Consider the following 21,746-nt stretch of genomic DNA (forward strand, 5'->3'; position numbering starts at 1 on the left):
TTAATAAATGCAGGTTTCTACAAAATAATGAAGTAACAGTTAAGATACATGAAAATACAACTAATTATTACTTACTATGAACCACATCTACTGATTTGTTAGAGGGACCGCAATACAGTACTGACTTTTTTTTACAACACAATGGGTCTTCTTCAGATATTTCTTTATTTGTAATTGAGAAAATGTAAGCCAAATGAGCCCCAGTCTCACTCTTTCCTGTACCTGTATTGAGTAATAATTATAATTTAAGCTAGATCATGTCATTTACAATTTAAAAATGAGGAATCACATTATTTTTAATTGATCTGCACCTTGGTGCCACAAAGGCAAACTTACTACATTAGATATGCATGTACATGTAGTTACTAAATTGAAATCGATTGCTGGCATGCAGCATATAGCTGGCTATAGTTCTACCGTATAGCGCTTTAATTTTGCGGAGCTAAATTTTCACGGATTAATAAAAATCAATTTTCACGGAAATAACTTTTGCGGATTTGCAATGATGGTGCCACACCTTTAATGGCAATTGAAATTTTAGCGGATCTTTAATTTCGCAGTTTCATGCTAACCGCGAAAATAGTGAAAGTTTAGCTCCTCAAAAATAAAGCGCTATACGGTATGCTGTGTAGCAGAGAATATGAGAAATGTACTGTAATTATAAAAATTAGCAATACTTTTGGAGCCAATTTATTAGAAAATAGAATAGTATAAACATGTCACATTTTGTCATGCGGCAGACACCTATATAATAATTTAAGATTTGCAGTCACAACTTATTCTACATTATCATAGCTTTTACTACCTGGTGGTCCTTGAATCAATTGAAAATTATTCCTTAGTGCTCTTTTAATTGAATCTTGCTGTATAGTATTCAATTCAGTGCCACCCTCTCCTTTCCATAGTTGCTTTGCCAGTGGATCATCATTAAATACTTTCAGGGAAATATCACAGTGCTCTAAATTGCATTTATAATAACAAGAATTACAAAAATTGAAAACCCACGTGCAATTGTATTAAAGCCTTTTGATTTTGTATCAGAAATTGCTATAATTTTAGCTCGGTTAGACCACTCAGTTGATGCTTCCTGTAATCTTTCATATACTCGGCTATACAAATATAAAACAAATGTGTTAGGAATGTAGAAGTTAATAAAGAAAATAGGAATAAAAAGGTCAGAATAGTTTAAGTCAGTGAATAAGATCATATTTCCACTACCTCTTAGAATAACTATAATAATCAATAAATTTGTTTATGATTAATCACAATTCCACCCTCTCTCTTAATTTTTGTGTTTGCTGCTTTGCTGTACCATTCATGCATAGAATAAATAATAATAATTAATAATCAATGTGTTTTCCACTTTCTCCTCTCTCTTAAAAAAATGAGGTATAAGATAATATAAAATGCCAATTAATGTCTGATTTTGCTTACTGAAAAGAATCTGGCATTGGTATTAGCTGTATCTCACAAGTTTGGTTTCCTTTTTTTAATTCTTGATGCATATTCTCTGTGACTCTACATGAATAATCACCATGAGGTCTCATTTTTATTACAATGTCTTCATCATCCTTTTTATTTGCTTTCTTATTTTCATGTCGCTTCACTATAGTCACAACAAAGTGATAGACAGCATTGAGACTATCACTAATCTCATATCGAACACAAAGGAAGTCACCAGATTTGATACTAATGAAATCCAATGAGTCTTGATTCTTAGGAGGTATGGCAAGGGAAACTTCATCTTCTGGTACATAGTAAAGATCATCAACACAATTATCAGCTAGAGTAAATTTATTCCACTTCAGAGGAGCATGTCTGATAAATATAAGATTCTTTGTCTTGACACTTTCATTAGCAGACTCAGCAATTAACACCTTAATCCAAAGCTGTACATACTGTTCTATTGAGTGATATGCTGTATCATGTGATGCTTTCTGTAGCTGGATATCAGAGAAGCAGAGAGAAGGATTCTTGTTGTGTTGAAGGCACACACGAACTGTTGGTGCTATCTCCATTAATTGAATAGCTGGTGTTGGGAGACACTCTTTAAGAGACTTTCCTAGCCAAACTGTGACTGTATCATTAGCTATAAAAGGTCGTTGAATTTCATACGTTATTGCAACACTCTCTTCATCTCTTTTTGACTGTGGCTTGTCTTTACTGGCTTCTTGTTGCAATTGGAGAATTAAGCTTCTTATTTTTTTTAAATTGTCTTCATTTTGACACTTAAGATACTGGTGTGTTACAAGCCAGCGTTCTGAACTAAAAGTAACATCTTTATCACGAACTGCAAAATTAGCATTAGAATAATGAAGCTGTGGTTCTCCTTCTTCAAGCCCTTGTGTATATTGATACATTTTAGCAGCAATGGAGCAATGAGGAGCTTTGAGAGTAGCAGGAGGCATATCAAATACATCAAGATGAGAGAAGAGGCTGAATGATTGGAGCAATGATACTGAAACTATTTTCCATACAATAGATTTAGTAGCTCCATCTTCAATTTTGTGATGAAAATTAAGATCTGATATGCTAAATGATGTGTCTTGACCATGAATACACTCATAATGACTTGAAGTGAAAGATAACTCAAATGAGTCATGATTGCTTTTCTTGGAAGATTTGATTACAAAAGCCTCGGCTTTCTCTAGTGAGATCTCACAGCTTCTGGTTATACATGCTTTATTATCAGCCCTTTCATAATCTTTAGCCATTTTGTTCTTGACATTAAGTTGAGAGCACAACTTTGCAAGGTCAGAATTCTCTGCTATAGGTCTTCCTTCAATGAGTGATGTTACTAATCTTTGCACTACCAAATCAAAGTATCTCCTTATAGGTGATGTAAAATGTGTATATGATGGTAATGCAAGGCTATTATGAGCATGATTAGCACAGATATGATTTTTACTGTTTTCAATCACAACATAACTTGCTTTTCTGCTGATCAATCGCGACATAGTCTCGGCCATTGCTAGTTGTGGATAAAGCTTATTATTGCTAAGAATTGAAGCTAATTGAATGTGATCTCCTTTAGAACATGCATCAATAAGTAGCTGAAGTGTTGTGCTAGACATAATAAAAGGACCTGCTTCACTAGATGAATCCCTTAAATGACACTTAAAAGACAGGGAATGAGACAGGCAGTTTTGATTTTGATTAATAAAATTATGCTTTTCTTCTTCTAAAGGTGGCATTTGAGCTCGTAAGAGTGCAGTTTGTTGTGGAAGTCTCTCATGAAGATATTCAGCTACTGTTGCATTACAGAATATCATTAATTCTTCTATAAGAAGATGAGTCTGCCAGTTACCCTCTTCACCTTCCTCAGACTGGCCATAACAGTAACCAGCATCACCTAACCTCTTAATGCGTAAGTACATAGCTATCTTATACAGTAGATTAAGAGTATCAGCCATGAGTAAGCTTGGTCTACTGGTAGTATCAAATACATGAACTTGCCTTCTTGTTTCAAGATCATCAACCTCTTCATTATGCATTACCTTCATAGCAGATTCATAAGTGAATCGTACTTGAGAAGTGACTATTGCTTCCCTTGGATTGCCTGACACTACACTAGTTACCACTCCTTCTTTTATGACAACTGTAGCAGGTACACATAAAACATGTCGCTCTTTCAAATGGTCAAGGCTCAATTGAGATGTGATACTGGATGGAAACATGTGACTCACTCGTCCAATGCCATTTGATGTACCACTCTGTTTAGCACTATATACAGATGTCCCCCTCTGTTTAGCTTTCATGTCTAATGGATGGTTTTCATTTATATGCTTGGCAACATTAGCTATAAGAACTGCAAGCTCATAATTGCCATCTTGAGGAAGAGGTGTCAAACTGACTGCATCATCCAAATCTTTAGATAAAGGAGGATCAATTGTAAATGCTCGATTATAATGACGAAGCTCTTTAGGTTTAATTGGAGGTTGAAGTGGTGCATGTACTTCTTCATCTTCTTCTTGGATGTTATATACAAGGCTAAGCAAGTGATTAGTAAAGAAAAGGTTTGATGTACGTGGAACAGCTTCAATGACAGCTCCTAGTGCTTTTCTGTATTTTGGGTTCCAACCGAGGACCTCAACAACAAACAAGAGACTCTGTGACAATTCAAACGGTATGAGCTCCTTAATACAAGGAATCTGATCATTAGGTGAGACTGAGAGTGACTCCTCTTTAAACACTGCAATGTAATCATGCACCATTGGGGCCTGGTCATCCTTAGGACGATATCGAAGAAGATTGTAGGATATTATTGGAAGGTTAACAATGACGGGAGCAGTTTTATCAAGAGGATAAAAGTTAATGAGGCCATATTGATCAGCACGGCATACATACCTAGTTGGATGCTGCTCTTCAATAACTTTTAATACCCTACCAGACCTTTTAACTATAGCTTCATCATCACCAGATGCAGAATGAGAATTAAATACAGTAACTTCCACTTGTACTATATCATTGTTGAAAGCTCCTCTTCTATTATTAAACCCATTAATAACTATGGGCTCCTTTGATTGATCAAGAGGAATTGCAATTGCTGAGCGATAGTTTTTTATTTGCAATTCACAATCAAAAACACCTTCTTTTTCACCTTCATTCTCTTCAACATCAGATTCTATTTTATTTGTGTCAGATGAACTCGAGTCTATAATATTCCAATGTTCACGTACTTCTTGAACAATTCTCAATTTGCAGTTTTTGTACTGTGGTATAGATTTTAATGCTTGTTGAAATGATTTCAATATGCTATCTTTAACAGAAAAAGACCCACTTGCAGGTGACAACTTAAAAATTATCTCTTGTAACATTTTAATTTTATCACCAATGAAGGCTTTATTTGCTTCATCCTTCCTTTTCAAACGTACTACAAATGTTTTAGAAAGTATACACCTTCTAATATACTCTTTCCAACAAGAGCATTCATTACCCATGCTTTCTTCTATTGTCATCAACAGAAACGGATTACCAGCACACACTACAAGTGATTTAGCACGTGTTAATGCAGTATTAAATACATATTGACTGCAAGGTGTCTTGGTTGGATTTTTAGATTTGCCTTCTTTTGTAGTAGGCTCTGCTGTACTAAGAAAAATTGCCTCATACTCACAACCTATAATAAAATAGTTACTAGTTGTGATGTGATTTAAATAAAATCAACAATACCTTGAATATCAAAAACAGTTCGAACATCAATATCTTCAAGATGTGAATAACGAAATAAAGCTTGAATGACACAATATTTCTAAAGTTCACAAATAAATTAACTAAATTGTTTTTGACTCACTTGGTGAGCTGTTGTTGTCATAACACAAATTTTAGAAAGATCCTTTTTACCCCATTCATTAGGCCAGCTTTTAACATACTTACTCAATTCTTCTAACAACTTTATGACTTCAAACTCATTACTGTTAGCACGGATTTCTTTTTCTTCAGTAAGATTTGAGCATATAAAATGAAGAGGGTACTTAGCTTCAGGATGAAGATGAGTCACAGCTTCAGCAGCGGTAATCAATGAAGAATCATAAAATAAATAAGATGGAAGAGACAGTAGAGCATGATGACATCTAAAATTAGTGAGAAGAGTAGCTGAGTGTACCAATGAAGCATCAATCAGCCTCTCATCATTATAAACAGTATAAAGCCTCTCCAACAATGACAGGCTAAGGCCATTTTTTATAGCTAGTTCACCAAGCACTAACAATGAGGGACCAACCTAAATTCAATAAATTCATTGATAATAGTTATAGTTATCACTCACTTGTTTGTGGTCTCCTGCAATTACAATTTGTGTATTACCATCAGCTAAACAAAGTGGAGCAACAGATTCAGGTTCTCGAGTTTGAGCACCTTCATCCAACAGAATGTGGGTAAAAAATCCTTCAGGAACAACTCCAAGCATATGAAGTGATGTAGAAAATGTTGTGACAATCAAGCTAATTTTTTCCATCCCATTTCTGAAACGCTTATCTCTGATGGTAGCGTAATACTTCGCACAATTTAAAGGAGCATAATAATCTCTGGTTGCCATCAGACGAACAACTTTACCACAGTACCAACCTGAAGCAATCATCTTCGAAAAGTAATTGGTCATAAATGTGTCTGCAGAGCGTTGATGATGGGCACAGATTAGAATCCTGTTTTTTCGATTTTGTTTCAATACTTGATATGCAGCACGAGCGAGCAATTGAGTTTTACCAGTTCCAAATGAACCTATGATTAAAACAGGTGCTTTGTTAGCTTCACAACTCATTATAGACTTAAGAGCTTTCCTCTGCGAATATTCTAATTTGACTATGTCATGGACACACGAAACTGGAGGAGGAATATCTTCTTCATTCAACACCACATTACTAAAATGACAAGGGTCATTTGGCATTAAACGATTAAGTACAGCTAGAGGCAAACTATCTAAGGCTCGATGAAGACGATCAAAATAGGAAAATTTTAAAATAAATGTCACATTGACATTTGATTGTTGTGTAACTCCAGTATTTGTTTCAAGCCCTAGTAGAAAATAAAGGCTACTTCTGTTTTTTGTCTGAAGAATATCTGCTTGTAAATCTCCAGTAGGCAAATGGAGAATAACTATACCTTCACTTGCCTGCATAGCATAAGCTATTGTATCAGCATTAAGTTGTGTGTTTGATATTGTACAAAATAATTTATATTTGTTTTGATACCACTCAAAGTGCCACTTCACACATTTGTCAATACTTGACAACTTTAAATCATAGAAACCATTGCACCTAAATTATAAAATTAAATTAAAAATTACGTATTTTAGTTTAATTATATACTTTTCTCTAAGAATCCTCTCATGTTCATCTTCTTCCCGACACAATAACTGGTGAAACTTTTCCTTATAGTTGCCAGGAGTTAATGTAGCAGCTAGTAGCTCTTTATTAATAGGGCGGTGGGCATGGTCTTTGAAGGAGTGCATTGAAATAGATGTCTTGAGTGCTAAAGTACAAAAACAAAACCATAAAAAACAAAAATGAATGTTAAACTTTACCTTCAGAAGTAGGAACCTTATTTCGAGATGCTGCTTCTTTTGTAGATCTACTCTGTATTGAATTTAAAGTTTCCTCCAACTTATTACTAATATAAGAACCAAGAATAAAATTTCTAGGATTTTGTAGAGGTTCGGAATGTTCTGAAGAGATCTGACTAGTTCTCATGACTGCAGGTGAGGATTTTGAAGGCTTCACAGTAGATTGTAATGAAATGGGAACAACAGGTTCAAGTGGTCTCCATGGAGATTGCTTTTGCTGTCGAGGTGAGGCAGTTGGTAACTGCTGAAGGACTGGTGGCCCTACTTTAGACTGTATTGCCATATTACTTCCTTTTTGCTTCTTTAAAGACAATGATGTTTGAGGAGCAGATGCTTTTTTTGGACCAGTTTGTTTTGATAGAGGCAGAGCATTATTTGTGTGTGTAGATTTTGGTTGTTTAGACTTCCGCTTCTTATCTGTATAAGTATACTGTTGTTCTATTTCAAAATGCGGCTTTTGTTCAACTGCTGAGTACTGCTGTTGCTTGACTTGACGCTGTGAAAACACATGAGACTGTTGTTTAGTTGGAGATTGATGCATCTTTGCTTCTTGTGGTGAAGAAGTAAGTTGCTTTTTACTTTCTTGAAGAGAAGGTGGTAGATCTAGTTGTGGCCATGGTTGTGCTGCTTCTTTTTCAAAAGGTAGGTCTTGATTGACTTGAGAAGATGGCTGCTTTCTATCTTGAGTTGGATGATATAACACTGAAGGTGGAGTACCTGATGACCACCCACTGGGCTGTTGAGCCGAGTGCATTTTAGAAGGAGTAGTGAGCACAGGAGCTTTAGGTAGTGGAGAAGGCTTTGTAAAATGATTTTGTGAATAGCTCTTCTTTTGAAACAATTCCATTACATCTACATGGTATATATGATAACAAAGGGGCACCAAAAATATAAAGTCCTTACCAGTTGTGTTATCACATTTTAGCATGTCAAAGAACTGTGCTTTTACTTGGTCAAACTGAGCACGGTCAGAAGGAGTACTTTTAAATGTTTCATTTCGAAGGCATCTAGAAATAAACTCTCTCCAGCACCATTTAAGATTATCCATAGTAGCTTCAGACAATAGTAGTACAAGAGGATTACCTACAGCTACTACAAGACTTTTAGAGCGTGTAATTGCTGTATTAAATAGTGCTGGATTACAAAAACTCTTCAAAGGATCAAATGGTCGACCATTGGACTCTAAACTTTCAACAGTACTCATGAAAAGCATACGGTACTCCTGCCCTGTTTGTACATGTATAATAATAAAATTTCAAATGAAACACAAAACTGTATTACCTTGCATTTGATAACTGGTGATAACATTGACGCCTTCTAAATTATTGAATTTAGTCTTTATCAATTTTTTAATAAGGTTTGCCTGTCAAAAACATAATGATGCATGATATCATCATTTAATTATTGCAATAACAAATATTAGTTAAAACATGGTTTCAAGAGTGGTACAGGAAATACAGCATGAGAGGTGTTGCAGGCCATGCAGTATGAGGTAAGTCAAGTGTTGTATGACTTTCTTGACAAAACCTTTCATGCTGTACTTCCTATATACAGTATGAGGAGCTGTGCTCTAACTAGTTAATGGTTAGTGCTTGTGCACATGAAAGCACTAACCCAAACACCTGTTTCACTAATGAGAGTAGAAATGGAGCCACCAAGCTAAAGAGAAGAGTTCATTTTAATTGTTTTTACAACATAAAACCACAAACTGTGCATGCATAAGATAGACAAAATGGGCATAATGAACCTAAATACTATATTAGAGTACCTTAAGCCTACTATTTTTAGCGTCTACTAAATTTAGCTATATTAGCGAGAGAGCTTTAAATCGCTAAATTAAATAGACGCCAAAATAATTATTATTCATTATAATGGTTATTATTTATAATTAATTTGGTCAAAAACGCTAAAATTAGTAACGCTAAACATGAATTTTGCTGATTTTGCTAAAATTAGTAGATGCAAATAATAGTAGGCTTAAGATAAAATGCACAATACTCTATAACAGGTGGTTATCTGAATTGACAACAATAAATTCAAAACAGAATCTCCAAAATTTAAATCCCATGTATAAACTATACAATACCTGTTTCAAACTTGGAGTCATAATGCAAGTGTCTTTCAGTTCCCAGCTTTTGAACTTGTCACTGTGTAGCTGCACTGCTTGAAGGAGTCTATCAGCCTCTACAGCACACTGAGCATCAATTGGAATATCATTAGTAAAACTGGAACATATAAAAACATAAGGATAAGGAGCCTTGAGGTGGTATGGTATTCTACCACAAGCTCTCAGCTCTGAGTTATAAAATAACTTAGAAGGTAGTTCTAAAATGTCAGCTTGTGAGCGATAATTAATATTCCATGATGGAGTGTTCCTCTTGGTAATGTCTCCAATAGATTTATACTTCTCTAGTAGTCGTTGCAACAGTGACACACATAAACCAAACTGCTGAGGAGCTTTACCAAGAACAAGAAGTTGAGGTCCAACCTATAAAAATACACAATGTCAATCTATACATGTTAACTACAAGCATGTGCATAAAAACTTGCATGCATATACTGTAAATGTATACCTGTTGATGATCTCCAGCAATAACAATACGAGTATTCTCATTTGCCATTAGAAATGGACTAAGAGCTTCAGGTTCGCGAGTTTGAGCTCCCTCATCAATTAGAATATGAGTAAAGAAATCAGGCTCAACCCGTCTAGATATTGTCAGGGCTCCTCCAAATGTTGTGACCAATAGAAAGGAATTTTCATTCTTGTATTGTGAATTATCAAAATGGGCAGCTTGCACATAACCAGGATAACTAACACGATGCCGTGAGCTTGTAACACGTACAACTTTTACTGGCCAAGAGTGTGACAGCATTTTGCTAAAATAATTATCCATAAAAACATCAGCGGAATGTTGATGATGACAACAGATTAAAATACGACAAGGTGAAGGGTGACCAGTCTCACGATGCTCTCTGAAGAAACATTCTGTAGCCACAGCAAGAAGACGAGTCTTACCACAGCCAAAAGCACCAGGTACAAGTACAGGAGCTGAACACTGGTTACTGAGTATTGCTTCTAATGCAGGATACTGCTCAGGATCAAGATCAATTCCTCCATATGGGTGCCTTCTAATGTTAATGGCAATATCTCTTGGACGGCTTTTAAAATCTTCTGGTGTAGGTATAAGACGACGTATCACTTTTAAGCTAATCCTCTTCACTCCTTCATTGAGGCCAACAAAATAATTGTGATTAACGTCAAATTTTGCAGTGACTTCTAAAAAAGACTGATTCCTAATGCTATCATCGAAACAAATGTATAGCTTATCATCAATGTATGAATAATTACAACTCAGAATGTTTGCTGCATAGCTATGTTGACCAATGCTAATAGTAACGTGTCGATCGCTGGCTTGAGTAGCATACATGATCTGTGCTGATGACATTCCTTGTAGACAATAGAAATGAGGGGGATAGCTTTTCTCATCACGATTTAATGAAGGTGGTCTACATTTTTGTAAGACAAAATGACCATTACACCTAAAAATAAGACACAATATATGTATTAATGCCAAGTACTGCTTCATATAGCTTAAACTCACTTCTTCTTTAATAGTTCAATATGTTCCTGCTCTTCATAATAGAGTAAGGCAGTAAACTTTGCTTTATAGTGGTCTGTTGTGATTGGTAGCTTCATGTCATCATATGAAGGTTGAGATTCCCTGTATGAACTATGTAAACTTTTGGTATCTGGTTCTTTCTAGAAATAGATGAATTTGCTTAGCTTCCATTCTAACTCACTAAACTATATACGGCTAGAGTTTATTATACTGAAAACATAATCATTTACAATGTACAGTATATCTTATGACTCAAGTAGTCATGAGTCATGACGTAAATACACAGTATTTATTAATAGTGTTATGGCTTCACTTGACAGCAACAATTATTGAACTATGCCCTAAAATCTCCCCCCAAAATCCCCTTTGTGGTTTGGTGAAATTATATATTTATGCACATTATATAGGTACAACAGAACATAGCCGCATAGCCGGTATATAATAAAAAGTGCTAATAGTAGCATGCATGTAGTACACTGTATTCATGCAACAAACAACGTTCAAATGTTTGTTATAATGTGGTGATTGTGTAACAAATATTAAGGACAAGAGAAGGTTGTTTGGCTTGGCTGCTTGTATGCTAAAAGTGTACTGGGAATTGTGGTTACAAATGCTACTAATACTACCACAACTAGAAATATTGGTGAGAGTTATATTTGGCAATTAGTTGAAACTTTTGCAATTGGCAAATTTTATAATGGCAATTTACTAGCCATATGTGTCACTAATGGCAATTTACGAGCCATATGTGTCACTGTCACTCATTGAGCATGCTCAGAATAAAGGAAAATGAAAAATTCTATTGCTTACACATTGCCAATATTAATCTCTTCCAATATTTAGAGCTGATGGAGCAAACTGTGGAATCTAAGTCATGTTTACTGAATTTTCAATTAATTCAAAAAATTCGATTAATGAGTCAATCCTGGCATGTATTGTCAAAATATTTATGGTTCCCTCTATTGTCACAAAACTGAGACACCTGCCCTTTTATGGACCTTATGGTATATTTAATTACAACTAGTGCCCACTGTAATTATGCTTGGCAAAAAATAAATACTCAAAAACTTACCAGAGGATAATTGTAAATTGAACCATTCTGATGAGCATTATCGAGCAATGGTACTAGAATTCCTTTATTTATTATTGCCCAGTAATACCCTGATTTATGAATATCTGGTCTCCTGCAACCAATAGTGTAAAGAGCAGTGTCTGCCGGATGAAAACAGCTGGTACAGACAAGAGCAGGTTGATGCATATCAGGAATCCACTGACGCACAGCCATTCCTCGTTAAACCATAAGCAAAATGACGAACACAATAATAAGATAAGGGGACCGGACTGACCTAACATAAAGTTATGAATAATATCAAACTCCGCTAACTTCTAAGAACAGAAAATAAACCTCAACTTATAACATGGCGGACAGCTTATATCAATATTAGTACATACACATGTAGTAGATGCATAGATCTATGACGTAATATCTACTAGCTACCATAATAGATAGATCTCTCAGTATTTCATTGTTCAATTCTCAGGCTTACAAACGAGTAGAGTCTATTGGCAAGTCACATGAAATACTTAGTATTATCATTTTAATAAATGATAGTAATTAAGATTTTGCAGAAAGCAAGACCAACTCACCTATCACAAAATTAAGTCTTCGCGGTAGTAGTAGTTAGTCAGAGCATTCAGCAGCAGCAACAGCAGACATGAGTCACTACACCTCCACCAATCTGCCAAGTCATTGTTTAAGGCGTGGTTCAAGTCAATGATTTTAATCATAGATATTAGAGTAAATGAATAATAATGAATAATGATTAGATAAACTTCCAAGAAGCACTCAAATTATTTTATGTAACAAATATTTCCGAGAGTAATGGTAATGGTGGTTAGATGAACTGGAATTTTTTGCTGTGCCATTCACAGAGCCTAGAGATTTCCCTAGTGTCAGGAATTATCAGGAAGCTATGTTGTAGTGCATTGCAAAGTGATCCAATGTTTAATAACATTAACCCACAAGTTAAGGCAGATTTATAATTAGATAACATTAGGCCAGTGTACCATCAATTTTTAATCAAAAGTGTGGGCAATTTGACCTTTTGACGCACGCTATCTGCTAGAATAGACCAAATCCTATTCCAGCATCAACATAGCGTCAAGCCTATCGTAACAGATCTATTGCATGTAAATCTACCTTTACATGCAATAATAAAACTTATCTAGTGATTACAATTGGAGTCAGGCATTAACGCCAACATCAGATCATTGCTCCCACAGATTTACTAAATTATGGCTTAGGGCTTTTCTTGATCCTCTATTTCCTTCTCCTTTGTATGCTGCATGATTCTGACACCAAACCTCAAGTCCTCAATCAAATTTTTATGGACTAACAAGCTGAGACAAAGTGTGTGTACAGAAGGAGAGAGAGAGGGAAACAATTATTTTATTAGTAAAGCTATAGAACTACAAAAATTTTCAAAAAAAGATTAAGTAAGGTTCTCTATGTGCTGCATGATTCATCAAAAAAGTAATGGAAACAAGGACAAGTAGGATTCCAAACAAATGACTACCCATACGAAAAAAATACAAAACGAAAATCCTACTATCATGACGCAAATTCTATTCTTCTATATTGCAAGGTGATCTGTAACTAACATTTGAAAGTACAGTGTAGAGTAGATTTTGCGCCACGAGTGCAGGCTTAAGTTTTCATTTTGTATTTTCATTGGTATGGGTAGTCATTTGTTTGGAATCCTACTTCTCTTTGTTCCCAAAACATTAAAAAGATGAATCAGCACATATCTATATAGATCTAGAGAATCCTAGATCTACCCGATCTTTTTTTGAAAATTCAGGCTAGAGTCTAACCGTTGTGTGATTTTTGTTTCCTTTTTGTTTAAAAAACTAAAGTCCCCTTCAAAATACTTATAGCTAACCAAGTGACACATTCAGGTTCAGTGATCTTCATGTTAGGTGAGTATTCAAGAGCCTCAATTTGTTCATCCACTTCTTCTTTATCATCTGTTCCTTTTTCAATTAGCAAATTGATCATATGCCATTGAAGGTAGCTTCAATCCTTATTGGACAAAGTCAACACTACCAAAGAAGGGTCACAAACTAGGCAGAGAATTCGGCCATTCAGCAGGTCAGTGGGTAGATTAAGTGGGCTGTGCATTTGGATATTTTCATCACTTTTTAGCACCTCAATTAAGGTGCAAAAATTAAATTCAATTTACATAGACTATTGCAGGAAAAATAAATGAGTGCTTGCAGTTTAAATAGTCTAGTTAAAAAAACAATACGAGATTCTAGATCTAGCTAGCTATAATTTACATGAATAATGGATGATAGATTTACAGTAAAAAATTCACATCCAGTGTAGTGACTAGTCTCATAAAATTTTCATTTAACAAACAGTCTAACACAGACAAGAATTGGCACAAAATGTACATAAAATGTATGGTGAATACCAGCCACCAAAATGCTATAGGCCTACTCTAAATTTATATGTAGCTTATTATTATAATTGTTTATAATCACGAACACATCCTTTATCTTCATAAAATTTAATCAGCTTATCCCAAGTCATGTCATACCTCAGTAATTTATCATTGCCTATAATAAATACACATAAAAGCATGATAGCTCTTACTGTCTTACCAATGATTATAAGCCCATATCTAGCACGAGTGATACCAACATTGATCTGATGATCATCAGTTAGAAAACCAAGATTTTCTGTTAACCATCTTCTGTCAGGTTGAATGTACTTTTTATGTCTGATTTCACTGAGTTTTTGTGATCTGACAGTTGTTAGTATGACAATATCGTACTCATCACCTACACAATAATCATTCACAATAATCAGTAACTACATAAAAAGTTACATTAAGCTCTCTATATACCTTGACTTTCAACTATAGTAGCAACTCTAAAACTGTTCTTTGTTTTTAGCTCAGGGTCTTTCTTTATCATTTCAGCAACAAGAATCTTTTGTGCACTATAAGGTGTGAGGACTGCTATGCTCTCATGTTTGACGTCATGTTCTTTCACTAACTTCTTAATACACTTTAACTAAAAAAAACATAATAGTACTTTTATCCCACAATGCAAATCTTAGTTATGTAAAGATTATTGAAGCAAAACATCACTGAGAATGTCCTAGGAAGTGGGTGTCCAGTACACAATGAAGATAACTTAATGGTTTGCTTGTAGGCAATAGTAGTAATGTAGGTAATTATGATAGCTCTGGTAACAATGGTAATGTAGGCAATAATGGTAACATAGGTCTTAATGGTAATGTAGGTAATAATGGTAATCTAGGTAAGGTAATGGGCTAAGTACATGCAATTTTTAAAATTGACCATTTTAAAAATGGCTATAACTCAAAAAATTTAAGTCGTATGTAGCTCAAACCTCCTACACAGTATAAATACATGATAAATTACCGTATAGCCGAAAAATTTGGCGGTCTAAAACTTTGGCGGTTTTGCATCAAAACTGCCTAAATATAATATTGGCAGTCACTTAATTTGGCGGTTTACTATCTTGTCTTTTCATTAAGCACACTCAGCTCTTCTTAAAGCTGCTCCTTGGCAGTCCTTGCCCACAGTCTTGACTTTGTGACTGAAATACATGTAGTGAGAAATACTGCCATTTTTTAGTATAATGAACCTGCCCATAATATTTGCAATTATTATTATTGGCGGTTATAATATTGGTGGTTTTATTTTGAACCACCAATCCACCAAATTTAATTCTCCGCCAAATTTTCCGGCTATATGGTAGTAATTGATATTTTGAAAAAATTATTGATTATGTATGGTCTTGGGTATTTTTCAAAAACTAGCATTTTAATAAAAAAATGGAAGTCAAATTCAACTCCACAGTATTAATACATCCATATGCATCAGAAAATGTAATTAAAACTGAGGGTGATTTTGGATGGAGCCTTTTTCAGAGAAAAAAACAATGGGCTACAGGTATTTTTCAAAAATGGTCATTTTTTAAATGGCAATAACTTGAAAAATTGAAGCCAAATTTAGTTCAAACTTTTGCACAACATGAGTAAATTACCATAATAGCGAAAAATTTTGGAGGGGATTAAATTTGGCAAATTTGGCATTTTGATAGCCATTCACCAAAATAAAAACTCGCTATTTTGAGCCATAAAATGCATGCTCAATGGCAATGGCATGAGTCCACAAATTTGCCAAATTAAAATCCGCCAATCAAAAAATTAGCAATTTGCCAAATTTCAGTACCTCCAAAGTTTCCCACTATACGGTAATATGTTTTAGAAAATGTAATTGAATTTGGGTTGGTTTCTAAGTCTAGCAATTACAAAATCATTTACATCAAGAACATGTACTTGAATTTTTGGAACTCAAAAAAAGATTTTACTTTATGGAAAGGTGAATTTTAGCATTTTTCAGAGCTTTAAAGGGCAATAGGAAGCACCAGCGTCCCTGAAATTACCATGACCCTGCCCATTTTTAATTAATGAACAATCTTCAAAAATGGTGGAAAATGATATTTTAGCACTGGAAAAGGGGTGTGGCCAAAATCATGGCGCACTTTGCGTGCCACTAGCACCCTCCTTTTCCCATTTCTGGGTATGCCTCTGAGGGCATTCTATTTCACCGTGCTATGTCATATCTGCATAGCTTATGACAAGAATAATGATTATGATCAAATTAAATTTAAAGTTTGGATACTAAAACAGAGAAATGGCCCCACTAAAATTATGTAATACAGTATGCATGTTTATTTGCAAAAATTTCTACCAAAGCTAATTAGAAATATAGGCATTGTGACTTAATCTTGGGGTGTAGCTAAAGTCCGACATAACCTATGCAACATTTGTAATTACTTTGATCTTGTAAGCAACATGTTGCCAGAAATAGAAATCTGTTCTATTTCTGGCTTACAAGATTCAAAAAATACTGGAATTCACAAGTCAAATAGAAATAAACAGATACAATTTCATGTATAAACTGCAGAAGCCCATTTCAATATACATACATGTTTGCACAAACACACTTAAAGGTACACATTATGTTTGTATCTCATGCTTTTTGCTCTTTAAAAATAAGTTATTTACCACTGCTTCAGCTTCCCGTTTATTGTCTTTAGAATGAGGATCGACTTTTCCAGAATATTTGCTATCAGTAAAATCATTAAATTGTTCTATTCCATAAACTGTTAGAAACAGAACAGGGTATTGCTGTCCTCTAGACCAAAAAGAATGTAGGGAAGGAGTTAGTGGATGTCGTCTTTGAACACTTTGGTCAGCCTTTAATTTATTATCATAGAATATACTAGATGGTCCTCGGCATATGAATGAGTGCTACACAAAATAAGTATAATACCTGGTTAAAATTACAAACACATACCATTCTATACTGTAGTTTCAATGTTATCAAGTGTGAATCATTAGTTTTCTCAAACTGATTAGCATATCTCTCAAACAATGAGGTACTCAGACCACACTCTTTGGCTGGAGGATATTTTATGACTGGTTGTAGCTGCTTGTGATCTCCTATCAGCACTACATGTTCACATAAACTGCTTGCAGCTATTGTCTCAGGCTCAGTGGCCATACCAGACTCATCTATTATACACTCGGCTAGTATGTCTTTGGAATTCAACAATCGTTGACTGCATGTTTCATTACAGGTGCAGAGAATAACATCATAATTATTCTGAATTTCTTTCATCTCTTCAGAAGTTATCAATTTCTTATAACTAGACAGAGGATAAATGCAATGCACTGATCATTATTGTATTACATATAAATAATGGTATTTTAGGCAGTTCATTTTAAAAGTTTCATTCTCTTAAATATATGCATACAATATTCACAGCAGTCTAAAATGAATTCAAGTTTATACTAATAAAATCATTCATTACATGAAACATAGTGTGTGATCAATTAAAGACTAACTTTTTTCTTTCAGCTAATGATGGGATGATACCACGATCCAATAGTTCTTGTAGTCTCTTCTCAGTAGTTACTATTTCAGGGCAATTGTGTCTTATTCTTTTGTGTAGAGACTCATCACGAAACACTTCTAAGACACGACCATCATTATCATCATCATTTCTGTCTGTTCTTTCTTGTGTCAGATCAAAAACAGGATCTGGGTAATCCTTACGCTCATGAGTACGTCCAAAGATACGAAGAATTTTTAATTTTTTGCTACCCAACCTTCTGTTTAATAAATGCAAGTTTTCTACAAAATAATTTATTAACAGTTAAGATGCATAAAAATACAACTACTTATTACTTACTATGAACAACATCTACTGATTTGTTAGAGGGACCACAATACAGTACTGACTTTTTCTTACAAGACACTGGATCTTTTTCAGATATTTTTTTATTTGTTATTGAGAAAATATAAGCCAAATGTGCCCCAGTCTCACTCTTTCCTGTACCTGTATCGAGTAATAAGTTAGTTCATGCATGTCATTTACAATTTTAAAAATGAGTAATCACATTATTTTTAATTCGTTTGCATTGTGTGAAATGAAGGCAAAATTACTACATTAGACATGCATGTACATGTAGTTACTAAATTGAATCAGACTGCATGCATGCAGGATATAGCTGGCTATATAGTTCTATGCTGTGTAACAGAGAATATGACAAATGTACTGTAATTATAAAAGATAGAAATACTTTTTAAAATTGGAATAGTATAACCATATCATGGTATTTTCAGAAAATTGTACAAGTTTTGTTATGCGGCAGACACCCATAATAACTCAAGTCACAACTTATTCTACATTATTATAGCTTTTACTACCTGGTGGTCCTTGAATCAGCTGAAAATTATTCCTTAGTGCTCTTTTAATTGAATCTTTTTGTGCAGCATTCAATTCAATACCAGACTCTCCTTTCCATAGTTGCTTTGCGAGTGGATCATCCTTGAATACTTTTAAGGAAATTTCAAAATGCTCTAAATTACATTTATAATAACAAAAATTACAAAAATTTAAAACCCACGTGCAGTTGTATTAAATTCTTTTGATCTTGTATCAGAAATTGCTATAATTGTAGCTCGGTTCGACCACTCAGTTGATGCTTCATGTAATCTTCCATACACTCGGCTATGCAAAATAAAACAAATGTCATAGGAATATAAGAAAAACTAACACAGAAAATAGAAATAAAAAGGTCAGGATAGTTTAAGTCAGTGAATAATAACAATAAAAAACAAAAATAAAATTTTCAATTTGTTTGTGATTAATCACAATTCCACCCCCTCTCATCTCTTCTCATAATATTTGTGTTATTTATACATAAAATAAATAGTAAATGATAATAACAAAGCATTTTCCACTTTCTCCTCTCTCTTATAACAATAAAATTGAGACATAAGAAATTATTAAATACCAATTAATATCTCATTTTGCTTACTGAAAGGAATCTGGCATTGGTATCAGCTGTATCTCACAAGTTTGATTTCCTTTTTCCAATTCTTGATGCATATTCTCTGTGACTCTACATGAATAATCACCTTGAGGTTTCAATTTTATTATAACGTCTTCATCATTCTTTTTATTTGTTTTCTTATTTTCATTTCGTTTCACTATAGTCACAACAAAGTGATAGACAGCATTGAGACTATCACTAATCTCATATCGAACACAAAGGAAGTCACCAGATTTGATACTAATGAAATCCAATGAGTCTTGATTCTTAGGAGGTATGACAAGGGAAACGTCATTTGGTAAATAGTAAGGATCATCAACACAGTTATCAACTCGAGTAAATTTGTTCCACTTCAGAAGAGCATGTCTGATGAATATGAGATTCTTTGTTTTGACACTTTCATTAGCAGACTCAGCAATTAACACTTTACTCCAAAGCTCTACATACTGTTCTATTGAATGATACGCTGTGTCACGTGATGCTTTCTGTAGCTGTACATCAGAGAAGCAGAGAGAAGGATTCTTGTTATGTTGAAGGCACACACGAACTGTTGGTGCTATCTCCATTAATTGAATAGCTGGTACAGGGAGACACTCTTTAAGAGACTTTCCTAGCCAAACTGTGACTGTATCATTAGCTATAAAAGGTCGTTGAATTTCATACGTTATTGCAACACTCTCTTCATCTCTTCTTGACTGGGGTTTGTCTTTATTGGCTTCTTGTTGCAATTGAAGAATTAAACTTTTTACTTCTTTAAAATTGTCTTCATTTTGACACTTCAGATACCGGTGTGTTACAAGCCAGCGTTCTGAACTAAAAGTAATATCTTTATCACGAACAGCAAACTTAGCATTAGAATAATGAATCTGTGGTTCTCCTTCTTCAAGCCCTTGTGTGTAATGATACATTTTAGCAGCAATGGAGCAACGAGGAGCTTTGAGAGTAGCAGGAGGCATGTCAATTACATCAGGATGAGAGAAGAGGTTAAAGGATTGACGTAATGATATTGACACAATTTTCCATACAATAGATTTAGTAGCTCCATCTTCAATTTTGTGATGTAAATTAAGATCTGATTCACTAAATGATGTGACTCGACCATGAATGCACTCATAATGACTTGAAGTGAAAGATAATTCAAATGAGTCATTGCTTTTATTAGAAGATTTGATCACAAAAGCCTCTGCTCTCTCTAGTGAGATTTCACAGCTTCTGGCTATACATGCTTTATTATCAGCCTTTTCAAAATCTTTAGCAATTTTGTTCCTGACATTAAGTTTAGAGCACAACTTTGCAAGCTCAGAATTCTCAGCTATAGGCTTTCCTTCAATGAGTGATGTTACTAATCTTTGCACAACCAAATCAAAGTATCTCCTTATAGGCGATGTAAAATGTGTATATGCTGGTAGTGCAAGGCTATTATGAGAATGATTAGCACAAATATGTTCTTTGCTGTTTTCAATCATGACATAACTGGCTTTCCTGCTGATCAATTGTGACATAGTCTCGGCCATTGCCAGTTGTGGATAAAGCTTATTATTGCTAAGAATTGAAGCTAATTGAATATGATCGTGATCTTCTTTAGAACATACATTATTAAGTAGCTCAAGTGTCGTCCCTGACATAATAAAAGAACCTGCTTCACCAGATGAATCTTTTAAATAACACTTAAGAGACAGGGAATGAGACAGGCAGTTTTGATTTTGATTAATAAAATTATGATTTTCTTCTTCTAAAGGTGGCATTTGAGCTCGTAAGAGTGCAGTTTGTTGCGAAAGTCTCTCATGAAGATATTCAGCTATTGATGCATTACAGAATATCATTAATTCTTGTATAAGAAGATGAGTCTGCCAGCAGTTACTCTCTTCACCTTCCTCAGATTGGCCATAACAGTAACCAGCATCACCTAACCTCTTAATGCGTAGGTACATAGCTATCTTATACAGTAGATTAAGAGTATCAATCATTCGTGACTTTGGTCCACTGGCATCATCGAATGCTTCAACTTGCATTCTTGTCTCATCATCATCAACTAGCTGTTCATCATGCATTACCTTTTTAGCAGTTTCATAAGTGAATCGTACTTGAGAAGTGACCATTGCTTCCTTTGGATTGCCAGACACTACACTAGTTACCACTCCTTCTTTTATGACTACTGTAGCAGGTAAGCATAAAACATGTCGCTTTTTCAAACGGTCAAGGCTCATTTGAGATGTGATACTGGATGGAAACATGTGATGCACTCGTTGAATGTCATTTGATGCACCTCTCTGTTTAGCACCATATACAGATGTCCCCCTCTGTTTAGCTTTCTTGTCTAAAGGATGATTTTCATCTATATTTTTGGCAACATTAGCGATAAGAACTGCCAGCTCATAACTATCATCTTCAGGAAGAGGTGTCAAACTGACTGCGTCATCTAAATCTTTAGATAAAGGAGGATCAATGGTAAATGCTCGATTATAATGATGAAGCTGGTTAGTTTCATTTGGTGGTTGAAGTGGTGCACAAACTTCTTCATCTTCATGGATGTCGTATACAAGGCTAAGCAAGTGATTAGTAAAGAAAAGGCTTGATGTGCGTGGAACAGCTTCAATGACAGCTCCTAATGCTTTTCTAT

The 21,746-nt window shown here is 34.6% G+C and overlaps 2 protein-coding genes across 2 annotated transcripts in view; both read right to left on the reverse strand.

Moving 5' to 3' along the window:
- LOC109585134 (helicase with zinc finger domain 2-like) overlaps positions 1-21,740 on the reverse strand; it is a 25,600-nt gene extending 3,860 nt beyond the window's left edge. Inside the window, exons 1-5 of the mRNA XM_020001086.1 lie at positions 19,112-21,740; positions 18,698-18,801; positions 18,498-18,650; positions 17,980-18,126; positions 17,633-17,921 (exon numbers count right to left, since the gene is read on the reverse strand). Of these exons, the coding sequence (XP_019856645.1) occupies positions 17,633-17,921; positions 17,980-18,126; positions 18,498-18,650; positions 18,698-18,801; positions 19,112-21,360 (2,942 nt within the window). The 5' untranslated portion in view covers positions 21,361-21,740. The remainder of the gene's footprint in view (positions 1-17,632; positions 17,922-17,979; positions 18,127-18,497; positions 18,651-18,697; positions 18,802-19,111) is intronic.
- LOC109585133 (uncharacterized) lies at positions 114-12,483 on the reverse strand. Its single transcript, XM_020001085.1, has 17 exons — positions 12,328-12,483; positions 11,753-12,026; positions 10,663-10,820; positions 9,634-10,600; positions 9,147-9,548; positions 8,342-8,423; positions 7,964-8,287; positions 7,022-7,912; positions 6,807-6,969; positions 5,768-6,755; positions 5,294-5,722; positions 5,173-5,251; positions 1,435-5,119; positions 1,006-1,109; positions 806-958; positions 678-744; positions 114-222 (listed from the first exon to the last, which is right to left on the reverse strand). The coding sequence occupies exons 2-17, from the start codon at positions 11,963-11,965 to the stop codon at positions 207-209; spliced, it is 8,721 nt and encodes a 2,906-aa protein (XP_019856644.1). The 5' UTR covers positions 11,966-12,026; positions 12,328-12,483; the 3' UTR covers positions 114-206.
- Positions 21,741-21,746: the final 6 nt, after the last annotated feature.

The sequence above is a fragment of the Amphimedon queenslandica genome, unplaced genomic scaffold (assembly GCF_000090795.2).
Source record: "Amphimedon queenslandica unplaced genomic scaffold, v1.1 AMPQUscaffold_13113, whole genome shotgun sequence".
In the NCBI taxonomy this organism is placed as follows: Eukaryota; Metazoa; Porifera; class Demospongiae; order Haplosclerida; family Niphatidae; genus Amphimedon; species Amphimedon queenslandica.